The sequence below is a fragment of the Ahaetulla prasina genome, chromosome 15, assembly GCF_028640845.1.
Source record: "Ahaetulla prasina isolate Xishuangbanna chromosome 15, ASM2864084v1, whole genome shotgun sequence".
NCBI lineage: Eukaryota > Metazoa > Chordata > Lepidosauria > Squamata > Colubridae > Ahaetulla > Ahaetulla prasina.
In genome coordinates, this window is record NC_080553.1 from 17,008,333 (window position 1) to 17,023,471 (window position 15,139).

At 45.6% G+C, this 15,139-nt stretch overlaps 1 protein-coding gene across 1 annotated transcript in view; it reads right to left on the reverse strand.

Moving 5' to 3' along the window:
* Positions 1-13,640, reverse strand: part of HIP1R (huntingtin interacting protein 1 related) — a 47,470-nt gene extending 33,830 nt beyond the window's left edge. The window contains exons 1-3 of the mRNA XM_058158144.1: positions 13,484-13,640; positions 1,422-1,485; positions 3-145 (exon numbers count right to left, since the gene is read on the reverse strand). Of these exons, the coding sequence (XP_058014127.1) occupies positions 3-145; positions 1,422-1,485; positions 13,484-13,576 (300 nt within the window). The 5' untranslated portion in view covers positions 13,577-13,640. The remainder of the gene's footprint in view (positions 1-2; positions 146-1,421; positions 1,486-13,483) is intronic.
* Between the last annotated feature and the right edge of the window lie 1,499 nt (positions 13,641-15,139).

Here is a 15,139-nt window from a genome sequence, read left to right on the forward strand (position 1 = left end):
ACGTTTGGGTGGCCATCTCTGAGAACTTTGTGAAGAACGTGGCAGAACTTCCAGCTCAGGATGGCACTGCTGGGCAGTGGGAGACCGATGGCATACGACCAGAAAGTAAACGCACCTTTCTCATGATGGGTCCCTAGAATAATTCCTTCGCACAAGTTAAGGTTCACGTTCGATTTGGGACACACGGTCCTTATTTTGCCAAGACCAACGATCGGGTGAAACGATTTGGGTGAAATCAAGGATGAAATCCAGCAGGTTCTGACAGGTTCTGGAGAACCGGTAGCGGAAATTTTGAGCTGTTTGGAGAACCGGCAAATACCACCTCTGGCTCCATCAGCTTATATCTATATCTATATCTACCTTCCTACCTACCCATCCATCCATCCATCACCTTTGTCCATCCATCTATTCTCTTTCTCTATCTATCTCTTTCCATCTATCAGAATATATATATACTTACCTATCTACTGCACCTATTCATCCATCCATCTTTCTCCATCCATCCATCTCTCTCTCTCTCCATCAGCTTATATATATATATATATATATATATATATATATATATATTTATATATATATATATATATATATATATATATATATATACCTTCCTAACTACTTACCCATCCATCCATCTATCCTACCTTCCTACCTACTTTTGTCCATCCATTCTCTTTCTGTCCATCTCTCTCTCCTTCTATCAGAATATATATATACTTATCTACCTACTATACGTATCCATCCATCCATCTATCTTTCTCCATCTCTCTCTCTCTCCATCAGCTTATATATATCTACCTACCTACCCATCCATCCATCCAAACATCTCCTTTGTCCATCCATCCATCCATTCTCTTTCTCTGCCCATCTTTCTCTCCATCTATCAGAATATATATATATATATACTTACCTACCTACCCATCCATCCATCTTTCTCCATCCATCCGTCCTTTTCTCCATCTATCCATTCTCTTTCTCTGCCCGTCTCTCCCTCTCCATCTATCAACTACCTATATCTATTATCTCTCTGTTTATCTGTCTGCAAATGGATGGATGGATAGGAAAACAAGGATAGGACAGAGATGGCCAGAGAGGGAAAGAAAGGGGATGGATGGCTAGAGAGAGAGAGAGAGAGAGAGAGAAAGAGAAAAGCCAGTTTGGTTTAATAGTTTCGTTGCTGGATAAAATACTGTTTTTATTTATCTCCTGACCCTGTTTGCATGGCGTAAGTTGAACCCGTAGACTCCTGGAGGCAGAAAACTTTTTCTCCCCTCCGCCCTGTTTGCTCGCTTGTTTTTATAACTATTTTGCAAACTGGCCCCAGAGGCTCCCTGCCAACAACACCAGCTGAATGAAAAAAAAAACACCACAAAACTTCGGGGACGTCAAGCGAGAAAGAGACCTACAGGGTGGAAGGATACTCCGAGCGTGCTTCTCCTTCACAGGGACTTCCAAAGTGTTGATGGCTTTGCTGATGCTGATCGCCTGTGTGGGAAAACAAGAGACCATCGAGGTGAAACGAAGTCCAATATTCCTTCCAGCACTTTCTTTAAATTTCCTTTTCTTTTATGTAGTGGGTTATTCCCGGCCGTTATTAGTTTCACGCGTAACTCGAAACATATCCCCACACGCCCTCCCCTTCCTTTGATCCCGCGTAACTTTTTAAACGTTACGCGGGTCGTTAAGTTGGTAGGTAGTCCTCGACTTACAACAGCTCGCTGAGTGACCGAGCTGAGTGACCGAGCTGAGTGACGGCTCGTTTCAGTGCCGTTCGACGTTACGACGGCACTGGGGGAAAAAAAGTTGACTTTCAGTGAGGTCGTAAAGCGGGGCAAAGCTCACTTCAGGGATTCCCGTAGCGATTAGGAATTTCGGGCTCAACGGTCGTAGCACAGGACGGCCGGGACTGTAATTTCCAAAACGACAAGATTGGATTACTGTGCGCGTTCCCACATTCAGTCAACGCAACCTGCAGATTTTAATCCAGCCGCACTGGAGCTTGGCTAGGATGGTTAGCTGCTTCTATAGACTGCGTAGGCCATTCACGGGAGGGGTGGGTGGGTGGCTGACCTCCTTTCGCACAGAGCCCCATTGTGGGTCTGTTCATTGAGATTCCACAAGTGCTCGGATTCCAGCTGAACCGAGGAAGTTAAACTTGTGGAGGGGGGGTGGGGGGAGCCGCTTTTGAACGTCTCTTGGAACCTGCAAAGCCTTTCAAGACTAACAGAAAAAAAAAATATTAAAAAAATTTGCAAATCCCAGGATTCGCTTCCGGCACACCTTGCTAGATTTTGGCCCACATGTCAGGGATGCCTGAGGAACATCTGCAGCTTATGGGGGGAGGGGTTTCTCCATTTCCCTCTCTCCCCCACCCCCTCCAGTATTTTGGGATTTTTGTTTTATTTTCCAAGTTGCAATTCCCCAGGAGAGTGTTATGGTCCGCAGACTCCAGAGGCTGACAGTAGTGAGGCAGAGGAACAGGAGGAGCCTGTTCCTAATGCACGCATGAGAAGAGCTGCCAGAAGGCAAGAGCAGCTCAAGCACAAAGGACAACTCAGGAGTAAGGCCAAGAGATGATTGGCCCCTCCCATAAGCTTAAAAGACCAGCAATGGCGTTTGGGCTCTTTGCCGGAAAACAATGTTGATAGCTTCGTCTTCTTGCATTTATTTTTGTATCGGTGTCTTCTGAACATTCTTCAGCTTCAACTACAACAATACATAAGCACACAACAGATGCAAACTTAAGGTGAACCGCACCAAACTCGATTGCAGAAAATATGACTTCAGCAACAGAGTGGTCAATGCCTGGAATGCACTACCTGACTCTGTGGTTTCATCCCAAAATCCCCAAAATTTTAACCTCACACTGGCTACTGTTGACTCCCCCCATTCCTAAGAGGTCTGTAAGGGGGCATGCATAAGAGCCCCGGCGTGCCTACCATCCCTGTCCTAATGTTCCCTTTAATTGTATTCATTTTATGTATTCAATTCATGCTTATACTTGTATATATATTATTTAATATGTACTTGACAAAATAAATCAACACCCCCAATCTGGAGGCAAGTAATTCCGCGGATTAATTATTCTCACTCTCGGGAAAAGTTTCTCCTTAGTTCTAGGTTGCAACTCTTGCAATTTTCCCCACTAGGAATCTTGGCCCAAAACAAGCCACCTTGCATGGCTTGAATTTGCAGCGAGCCATTTTCTTGGAATGCCTGCTTGGTTTTTGGTCCACCAAGAATGGACCGACACCTCCCACCTCGCCCGGATTTTTTCCCTCTCTCCCCTCCCTTCCTGCCTCTTTGTATGCCTGAATGGGGAGACCATTGTATTGCACCTCTCAACAGGAAACACAAAAAGCAATAAACAAACATTTTTGAGTTTCACTCCGGAGAAAACTCCCAAATCGCTTTCTTTGCAGGCTCAAAAAAAACCCTGGAAAACCCTGGACAACTTTTGTCTTTGCAAGACAATAGGGGTAGGTGGGGACCAATTGCTACCAGGACCACCCACCCACCCCCGCCAATACCCAAATTCCGTGTGTCTTTCCTGAAAGAAAAAAAATAAATCTACAGGCAGTTAGTTCTCAACCTACAACTATTCATGGAGCAATTGTTTGAACTTACACAACGGACAGTGGAAAAAACATTGATTTCTTTGCATTCGTGACTTGCACTCAAGAGAAATCGTGGATCCAGGTCAGCCTGGCCCAGACCTTGCAAGAAAAAAAAAACAGCACAAAAGATATTTGCCGATCTTCCCATTTTAGGAGAACACCTTGCTGGTAGCATCTCACGAAGCTACGGCTTAAAAAGGACTTTGAAAAGGAGGAGGATTCTTGACGGAGCATCACCACTTCCTGCTCACCACAATAAATTTAGCACCTTCTGGCTGTTCTGCGCTCTCCCCTTGGCCTGGGATGCTAAATTCTTAATTAGGATTTTTGTTTTTGTTTTTTTTGCTGAGGTGGGAGGAGAAAAGGTTTTCCTTGCAAGGCTGCCAGCTCATCAAAAGTACGAAGGAGAGAACTGGGATGCATTTGACCCTGGTTCTCAAAGAGTAGGTCATAATTTCACGCCCTGCGCTTTGTGGGTTTGTCTGCTTTGGGAAATCAAAAAGTTTCTTTTCTTCTTCGGCAGTTACTAGGAATACCAACCGAGTGGGCGATTCCGGGGAAAAACCTCGTGATTCTCACGTGCGGAGCGATGCAAGCCAGTTGTTCCAGCCAGTTGTGCAATTTTTCGAAGGCAGCTGTCTTGGGCTGACGTAAAGCGGATCAGGTGAAATGCGCAACTCTGCCCAACCCCGAGTGTGAGGTTAGCAAGTGGGCGAGCAGCACACCCTCGCAAGCCTCCGTCCACATTCTTGTCATGCCATCGTTGGTTGCACGTGGAAGCCAATAATTGTCGGGAGAAGACTCTTAAAAGATCTGGGGAGTTGGAGGCGGCTTCCTCACCCAGCTTCATTAGTGAAGCTCTCTGAAATGGGATGGGGTCTCCTGCTTGAGCAGGGGGCTGGACTAGAAGACCTCCAAGGTCCCTTCCAGTTCTGCGATTTTGTTATTCCGATATGCTATAGGGTCTCTTGCCTGAGAAGGGGGTTGGACTAGAAGACCCTCCAAGGTCCCTTTCTAGATCTGTGATTCTGTTACTTTGCCAGGCCTCAAACAAGGAACTAGGATGGTGTTTAAGTGATGTTCCAGATGTTTTGGGGTTGTACCCAACACAACTATTATTATTGTTGTTGCTGCTGTTGTTGTTGTGAGTCAGCGTGCGTAGACTTAAGCCACAGCTAGTTTCTGTTTCAGCATACTGTGTGTGTATTAAGACAGACACAGACTTCAAAGGATAATTAGAACTGCAGAAAAAAAACAATGGCTACCAACCTGCCTTCCATTGAGGATCTGTATACTGCACGAATCAAGAACAGGGCCGTGAAAATATTTACAGACCCCTCGCATCCTGGACATAAACTGTTTCAACTCCTACCCTCAAAACGACGCTACAGAGCACTGCACACCAGAACAACTAGACACAAGAACAGTTTTTTCCCGAAGGCCATCACTCTGCTAAACAAATAATTCCATCAACACTGTCAAACTATTTACTGAATCTGCACCACTATTAATCTTCTCATCGTTCCCATCACCCATCTCCTCCCACTTATGACTCTATGACTGTAACTGTGTTGTTTGTATCCTTACGATTTATATTGATATTGTTTCCTGATTGCTTATTTGTACCCTATGACTATCATTAAGTGTTGTGCCTTATGATTCTTGATGAATGTATCTTTTCTTTTCTGTACACTGAGAGCTTATGCACCAAAGATAAATTCCTTGCGTGTCCAATCACACTTGGCCAATAAAGAATTCTATCTTTTTTTTCTCTCTCCCTCCCTCCCTCCATCATCTATCTATCTCTTTATCTGTCTCTGTCTGTCTGTCTGTCTATCTATATCATATTTATCTATCATCTATCTATCTATCTATCTATCTATCTATCTATCTATCTATCTATCTATCTATCTATCTATCTATATCTATCTATCTATCTATCTATCTATCTATCTATCTATCTATCTATCTATCTATCTATCTATCTATCTATCTATCTATCTATCTATCTATCTATCTATCTATCTATCATCTATCTATTATCTATCTATCTATCTATCTATCTATCTATCTATCTATCTATCTATCTATCTCATATTTATCTATCTATCTATCATCTATTATCTATTTATCTATCTGTCTGTCTGTCTATCTATCATCTATCTATCTATCTATCTATCTATCTATCTATCTATCTATCTATCTATCTATCTATCTATCTATCTCCAGCTCAATTCAGTGACCAGCTTAATTATCTTGTAGGATGATTCACGGGAGAGCCACGGATAAAGGTTATGTGAGATGTGGACTCTGTCCGTGTTTGATCTTCAGTATCCTTGTTTAATCAGTTGACCGAGATAGCAGAGAATAGGTCAATATGAATTTGCTCCGAGGCTTAACAAGGGCAGCGTGCCAACAGCTTAGCACGATGTTCCCTGCGGATGAAGCCTTGGAAACTTCCTACATGGGGAGAAGCTCTCCTGGTGTCTTCCAGATCTGTTGACCTTCCATCTCCCTCAGCCCTGAACGGTGGGAAAAGACAGTTCCTTGATTTATTGTTGTTAGTTGCGAAGTCGTGTCCGACCCATCGCGACCCCATGGACCACATTCCTCCAGGCCTTCCTGTCCTCTACCATCCTCTGGAGTCCATTGAAGCTCACGCTGACTGCTTCAGTGACTCCATCCAGCCACCTCGTTCTCTGCCGTCCCCTTCTTCTTTTGCCCTCCATCCTTCCCAGCATTCGGCTCTTCTCCAGGGAGTCCTTCCTTCTCATTAGGTGGCCAAAGTATTATTTGAGTTTCCTCTTCAGGATCTGGCCTTCTAAAGAGCAGTCAGGGTTGACCTCCTCTAGAACTGACCGGTTGGATCTCCTTGCGGTCCAAGGGATCTCGCAGGAGGCTTCTCCAGCACCAGAGTTCAAAGGCCTCCATTCTTTGGCGCTCAGCCTTTCTTATGGTCCATCTTTCCCAGCCATCCATTCCAACTGGGAAAACCAGAGCCTTGACAATACGCACTTTTTTTGGCAGGGTGATGTCTCTGCTTTTTAGCATGCTGTTTCTTGATTAGATTGTTGTTTACTTGTATAAATTGGTAGCCCCTGGATTGGAGTATTATTTAACGGCTGGATTGTGGGTTTAGTTAGTTTCACACTTGGGGCATCCTGTTTCCAAAGAATTACCTTCTGCCAAACAGGCTTTTTCACGCCAAACGCCCACCGTCTCTCCCCCACCTACTTCCCAAGTGTCCAAACCCAGGAAGGAGAAAGAAGAAAAAAGGAAGTGACTCAGGACTTGTTTGGAATTGCTGCAATGAAGTCACCGTAGCCAGCAAAGAGACCTTCAGAATCCGTCCTTAGAAGCCGGAGCTGGTCTTGCTAGTTTCTACATCGGACAAAACTTCCTTGTTGTGAAAACCTCGTTTCCGTCATGGCGACCTCATTTCCTCTTTGACACCTGATTCTTCAGCCGCAGAAGAAGGAACATGAACTCAAGGGCTTGGTATCAGCTTGCCGTGGGTTGTAATTTGACCTCGGATGAGCCAAATCGCCCTTAAAGTATCTCGGGCATTTAAAGACAGTCTCTGCCAACGGTTGGCATTCCTTTTCCGAGGCACCCATCCTGGGCAGAGAGCTGAAATTTAATGATGCCATTCCTGGGTGTGCTGTCGGTCTTCCCACGCAGATCCAGAAGGGAACAAGCAAGGAGGTTTCACATCCTCTCCCTTACTGTTTTGTTCCCATTTGAGCAATTAAAAAAGATGACTCAACCTACCATTAGAGACAATGATGTCCGGTGAACAAAGCTTATCTCCGTTCCCATTTTAAGAGATGCCCAGATGGGACGTGAACAAAACTGCCGCGTTTGGCAGGCACCCTAAAGAAGTATGGCGGGAGGAGGCCCACGGAGGGAGCCCCCGTTGTGTCATAGAATAAGAGCCAGAATTACTTCAAACCCACACAGGAATGGAAATGGAGATATATCGGGATGTGCTTTCTTGGCGACGGTTAAGCTAGGATGAGTCTCCTGTCAATTATGGGACTTCTCTTCATCCATGGACCTTCTCCAAGGCTGGAGGACATCTACAGTTGGGGCCAGACCCATCTACCAGAGGGGATCCCGGCCACCATCTCAACATTCATGAGGCCAAGCTTCCATATTCTTTCAAATCCGTCTTATTTATTTATTTTTTGTTTGTTCCTTCCGCTTCTCTTCTCCTTTGGTCTTCTGGAGCAGAGGTCTCCAACCTTAGCCACTTTGGGACTCGTGGAATTCTGGGAGTTGAAGTCCACAAGTCTTAAAGTGGCCAAGGTTGGAGACTCCTGTTCTGGAGAAGAAACCACATCTGGTCCTAGAACTTCTAGGCCAGCCCGCGTGCTGCATATGGGCTTTTGAGTCCTGGCTGGCTCCAAAGGCTGCCAACAGTGTGTTGTCTAAGGGGGGAAAGTTGCGTCACACCTTATCGAGGAAGGGAAGGGCTAAGAAATCTTTCCTAGCTAGCTAGAGATAACACCAGCTATCTCGCATCAGGCAAGCAATATATAAAGTTAATCATTAAGCCCAGAACCACTTTTTGCAATGTTCCTAAGGGGAGCCCAGCCAGGTTTCTCCTCACTGGTGATCTGAAAAGGATCCTTTTTTGCGTGACCCAATGTAGATTTTACAGCAGTTGGTCTAGGATCCGAAGAATCCTGCCCTCCGTTTCATCTGGATCTTGCCAAGATCCCTTTGGTCTGATCTTTGCTTTGGATCTTATAGTGACTTGTTTGAAATGGTATAGGGCCTTGAGCAGGGGGTTGGATTAGAAGACCTCTTAGGTGCCTTCCGGCCCTATGATTCTATGTTGAATAAGTTCTCGAAAGGTTTGCGGAACAGATACAGCCTCTGAGATGAGTCAGGTCCTTATAGTCACCCCAATAATAGATTTTCAACTATCTGAATGGCGGCCACAAAGAGGAGTGGGGTCTACTTATTTTCCAAAGTACCTGAAGGCAGGACAAGAAGCAACGGATGGAAAATAATCAAGGAGAGAAGCAACCTGGAATTAAGGAGAAATTTCCTGACATGTGAGGACAATTCACCAGTGGAACGGCTTGCCACCAGAAGTTGCGGGTGCTCCACCACTGGAGGCTTTAAAGAAAAGATTGTCTGAAATGGTGTAGGGTCTCCTGCTTGAGCAGGGGGGTTGGACTAGAAGACCTCCAAGGTCCCTTCCAGCTTTATTCTGATTGAAGGCTAAGAGCACCAAGAAACAAAACTGACCGAAGATCTGCATTCTCTGCGGCTTCAAAGGATGCCTGACTGACTTCATAGCTTTCTCTTTAACCAGGTTATAAAACTTTCCTGCTGTTTGTACTGAAGAGCTGTTTATACATGAGATAATCGCAGGATCTAGGGAAGCGGGTGAGAGAACCTTTCTTTGCTGAAACGATTTACAGCAGTCCTCGACGTACGACCACAACGGAGCCCAAAATTTCTGTGCCTAAGCCAGACAACGATCACCCCAATAATTCACCCGTCGGTTGAAGACCACGATAAAGCTTTACCTTGCCTACCTAACCCAATAATTTGATGAAGAGACCAACAATGGTCTCTTCATCAAACAACTCTGCCGACTCGGACAAGTCCTGTGTTTAACACACAGAATCATCTATTGCAATGTCCTTCCTGTTAAAAACTACTTCGCAATAATACAAGAGCAAACAATAGATTCAAACTCAATGTTAACCGCTTCAATCTTGATTGCAGAAAATATGATTTTTGTAACAGAGTTGTTAACGCTTGGAATGCACTACCTGACTCTGTGGTCTCTTCTCAAAATCCCAAAAACTTCAACCAAAAACTGTCTACTATTGACCTCAACCCATTCCTAAGAGGACTATAAGGGGTGTGCAGAAGAGCCCAAACGTGCCTACCGTTCCTGTCCTATTGTTCCCTTTTATTATATCAAATTAATATAGTTGTTGCATACTTTTGCTTATATATTATGTTTGTGTATACTGTTGTGACAAAATAAAACAAAAACAAAAACAAGATAGCTTAAGCTACATAGGTTTATCACTGGAATATTTTGTTAAGACGGACATCCTATTTACTTACATTTTGCAAATTTACCCTATAGAGAATGGGGGAACCCAAATCTCTAAATAAACTAAATGCACGTGTCTTAGGATTGTGCTGCAAGACAAAGCTATTACAGGAGCAATCTGTATTTTTAAAGTCATAAATTTCAGCCTGGGGATTATGAGGCCAACATTGTAATCCTCCTCCTCCTCCTCCTCCTCATCATCATCATGCATTCGTACCGGAAAAAAAACATGAGAAGCAACTGCCAACTTCAGAGTTGGCAAACAAAAACTTTTTAAGGGGTGTCTTACTCAAGGACAACAAACCTACGCATGAAACGTAGGTTTTGCTTACTTGTCGATGAGGGGGAAAAAATATCAATCTATCAACATCAAAGAATTAAAATTAAAATTGTGTGTGTGTCTTATTCCGAACTGTTTGTAGTTTAACAAACAGCCTGTCTGCAAATAGATTTTTGTTGTTGTTGTTATTTTTTTTGTTTTGTTTTTACAACTCCAAACTTTGGCATACACCAAACCGGATTTGCTAGAATAACTAGGAAAAAACCTAAAGTTTGATCTGCCTGTAAGTTTATTGGAAGGAATGCAAAGAGTGTGAGAACGGAACCTTAGAAAGAAAGTTTTCCTAATTTACTTGAAGATGGATTTTTTAAAAACGGGCGTCTGGATGTTTGTGTTTACTCGTCAAAAAAGTCACGGCCTTGTCAACTATAAGTAGCACAAAGGTGTGCAGCTATGCAAGAGGATAGGTCAACTTCCTGGTTCTTTCAAAGGGCCATCTTAGACACTAAATATTATATTTTAAATCCAGGGAACGTTCGGTTTAAAAAAAACAAAACCTCTCATGGTTTAAAAACAGTCTCCTCTGTTCTAGTTCGCCTTTGGGACATTTTGAAGAATGGAGAGAATTCTGCACATGGTAACGAATTATTTTACTTGATTCAAGGTGATTTCTTAACTCCTTCATTGAGAAAAATCAAGACGCCTCCAGTTAAAAAAAAAACCTCCGGAGGAATAACCCAGTTTCTATGTCGGACAGGAAAAAATAAATCCGAGATTTCCGTTAAACCAACGCTAAAATAAAAAGGGAAATATTTCATAGCGGCAGAAATGTTTTGTAGTCTCCGCTCGCTTCAACAACTCTATGGGCAGCAAACTGTGAAAAGTGGATAAGCTAAAGAGGAATAAATTCCTATTAAAAAGACGATTAAGAAAAGCAATAATCCAAAAAAACAAGAAACAAATATGACATCATAAATGATTGCATCAGTGCTAAATTTTTGCTTCCCCAAATACATATAGTTATGTTATGGAGCCTGTGTGTTTCTCAACTTTGACCACTCAAAGACAGGCGGACTTCAACTCCCAGAATTCCCCAGCCCGAGGAATTCTGGGAGTTGAAGTCCACCCAACTTTAAGCGGCCACAGTTGAGAAACACTGAAGAATAAAACCAACTATCGAGCAAAATCAACAAACACAGATCCTGTTGTGGCCAGAACTTGGCAACCGCCACGGCAACCACTCTTAAGCACGTGCAGAGTGCATTTCCCTCTTTTCACGCCCTGAATGGCAACCCGAATCTCAAGCAGGATAGCGAATCCCAGCAGAGAAAATTCTTATGCTTTGCAAGCCACCCTGAAGCTATTCATGCATGCGGATACTTTGGGGACGGCAGCACCCCCCCCCCAAAAAATAAGCAAACTTGCAAAGATCAACAGGAACCTGTGATAACTTGGAGCAATAAATATCCAAAATATCCAGGAAGAAAAGTGGAACCAGCAGGCTCACCAAAACAAAGGCATTGTTTGGAAGCTGTGAAATTTATTGCTCCACTCCCACCGGCCAGCCAGAGTGGCACATATTTTGCGTGTATTTCAGCAACACGCACATATATGGAGAGCACCCTCGGATAACCAACATTTAACAGCAAGAGATATTTTTGCACAGCCGAACTCCCCAATCAAGGAGATTTCCCCCCTCCCCTTTCCTGAAATATCAAGTGATTTATGGATTATTATTTTTTTTAAATTCATCCCCAGTCAGTGGCACATTCAGGCGTTTTTTTTAAAAAAGAAAAATATTCAGAGAGAGATATTCAGACGTTGAGCATCCTAAACAGTTCCTTTCTGACCAAAGGCCTCCGGTTGTGCTCACACCCAGCTGCGGAAGTTGCAGTGGTGCTGAGTTTTTTTCCCCCCAAATTTTTTTGGGAGGGTAGGGGGACGCCGCCGCCAGAGAGAGAGAGAGACCCCTTCCACCCTCCTAGATTGCAGCCCCCCCAACTTCCACTTGCAAAGCAACCCCCCCCCCCCGCCCCAGGGGCCCAAAGACGCCAGACGAGACGAGTGACGACGAGGAGACCAGAGAAGTTTTTAACAGCCGTGCAAAAAATGACCAGACGGCACAATTAAACCAGAAATAACCATCTCATCGTTGCAATATTCATAATAATAATTAACTTATAATTTATGGGAGAGGTTGGGAGCCTGGGGAGGTTGAGCATTCTTTCCGGCTTCCGCATGGCTTTTTAAAGGTCTGCTCTCCCCCCACCGCCCCAAAGACCCCTTTCCCACTCCCCAACGCCAACGATGCTGCATCTGGTCTGGGGAGGGGAGAAAGCGCCTTTATGGCATTAATCCCCATTTCCTTCTTTCCTTCCCCCCACCCCCCGGCCCCCCACCCCACCTCTGCTGTCAATTGCCTTCTTCCTTCCGGGTTCTCTCCAGCTAGAGGAGCAGCCCCAGTGTGAGTGTGGAGAAAGGGGGCGGGGGGGGGGATTTCCTTTGAAGCAAGGCGCCCCCACCTCTCCTCAGATGAACTGCATGAGATTAAAGAGGAAGGGGGGGCTTTTCAGGGAAGAAGTGGGGGGATGCATTCTGAAAGGAGGGAGGCTCCAGGGAAGGATGCATGGGTGATGGAGACCTTGCAAGGGTGATGCAGCGAGAGGGGGGGTGTAGATGCATTTAATAGATTTCCCCCCTCCCATTTTTATGGAGAGGGGGGTGCTGATCCGTCTGCGAGGTCCCCACGATGAGTGAGCCCCCCCCACTTTGTGACCTGACAGCCCCTCTCCAGGAAACATGGACCCCACCCACCCACCCACCCACCCAGGCCCTCCTCATCCTGCCTGCCCCTTCCCATCCATTGGGGGGGGGCACAAGATACATCTGGTAGACCCTTTATAGGGGGGCGCTGATGAGTGTGCCCCCCCCCTTATAACCTGACAGCCCCCCCCAAGGGAACAAGCCCCCCAGGCCCTCCTCACCTCCCTGCCCCTCCCACCCATTGAGGGGCAAGATACATCTGGTAGACCCTTCCTTTATGGTGTGTGGGGGCGCTGATATGTCTGCGGGGTCCGCACTGTGAGTGAGCCCCCTCCTTTGCAACCTGACAGCCTCCCAAGGAAACATGCCCCCCCCCAGGCCCTCCTCACCCTCCCTGCCCCCTCCCACCCATTGAGGGGGGGCAAGATACATCTGGTAGACCCTTCCTTTATGGTGTGTGTGGGGGGGCGCTGATATGTCTGCGGGGTCCGCACTGTGAGTGAGCCCCCTCCTTTGCAACCTGACAGCCCCCTCCGGAAACCTGGACCTCACCCTGCCTGCCCCCACCCACCCATGCAAAGGGGGAGAGTGCAGATACGCTTGGTAGATCCCTCCCTTTTATGGGAGGCCGCTGATGGGTCTGCAAGGGAGGTTCACTCATCCTGAACCCCCTCCTTTGCAACCTGACAGCCCCAAACAGATGGGGACACCCCACAAAGCCCCCTTCTCCAGACTTGCCTGGTTCTTGTCGAACTGCTCCCGCTCCGCCTCCAGGCTGTGCCCGACGCGGCGGCTGAGCACGCGGGCCGGGACGTTCTTGATGGTGTTCATGGCCCCCGCGATGCCCTCCAGCCCGCCTGCCTCGCTCCGCCGCTCCGGCTTCCTCTCCCGGCCGCAGCCGCGCCTGCCAGGGGGGCCCCCCCCCAGGGGGGTGGCCCAGGCCCGGCCACGCCCACCGCTCGACGGCGCCCACTCGCTAGCCGCCGGGGAACCGCGCCCCCGCCAGGCCGACCAATCCGCGGCCGCTCGTCTCCCCCCCCTCATAGCCACTCCCAGCCTTGGCCACGCCCCGCCACGCCCCGCGGGACTCAGCTGCGCTTCTCTCTCTCTCTCTCCAGGCGGGAGGAGACGAAGAAGCCGGTGCGACCCGGAGGCTGGCGGCGTTGGGCGGGCTGGGCTGGTGGTGGGGGTGCTGGGCCGGGCAGCCCTCTGTGGGAGGCAGGCAAGCCATTAAAAAGCCATGCCAGGCCAAGTGAAGTGGTGGAAGGGTTTCCTGCCTAAGCAAGGGGGTTGGACTAGAAGACCTCCAGGGTCCCTTCTGAGTCTGCGATTCTATTTCTATTCTATTCTTAATTCTTATTCTATTTCTATTCTATTCTAGTTTGTTCTATTCTTCATTCATTATTCTATTCTATTCTTATTCTTTCTATTCTAGTTTATTCTATTCTATATTTATATTCTATTCCTATAACATGTTGCTGGCAATCCTTATGATTTATATTGATATATTGACCATCAATTGTGTTGTAAATGTTGTACCTTGATGAACGTATCTTTTCTTTTATGTACACTGAGAGCCTATGCACCAAGACAAATTCCTTGTGTGTCCAATCACACTTGGCCAATAAAATTCTATTCTATTCTATTTCTATTCTAGTTTATTCTATTCTATATTCATATTCTATTCCTATTCCTATTCTATTTATGTCTATTCTATTCTTAGTTCATAGTCTATTCTATTCTTAATTCAGATTCTCTTCTTATTCTATTTCTATTCTATTCTAGTTTATTCTATTTCTATTTTATTCTATTCTTAATTCATATTCCCTTCTAATTCTATCATATTCTTAATTCACGTTCTATTCTATTTCTATTCTATTCTAGTTTATTCTATTCTATTTCTATTTTATTCTATTCTTAATTCATATTCTATCCTATTCCTATTCTATTCTATTTCTATTCTAAAGTACAGGGGGTCCTCGAGTTACGGCCATAACCGAGTCCAGCATTTCTACTGCTGAGTGAGACAAGCGGTTCGGTGACTTTTGCTCTCCGTTTTACGACTTGGATAAATAAATAAGTTTTTAGGCTTGCAAGATAGAGGTAGTGGCTATCAGTGGGCTTCCCTTTGGAGCGGTCTTTCTCAAAAACTTGGGCCCTTTAAGAGGAGTGGACTCCAACTCCCAGAATTCCCCAGCGAGCCAGCCACCGTTTTGACTTTTTTGACCTCCCCCTGGCTGAATAATAGCGGGTGCAAATGCCATTCTTAAGACTCCAGCAATCAAGGGAATAGACCTTGCTAAGGGAAACCTTACTCCCCCACTAAAAGACACCGAATAAAAACAAACACTTCCATTTCACGCCATAAATAGTCTGGGTTCCAAAAAAAAAAAA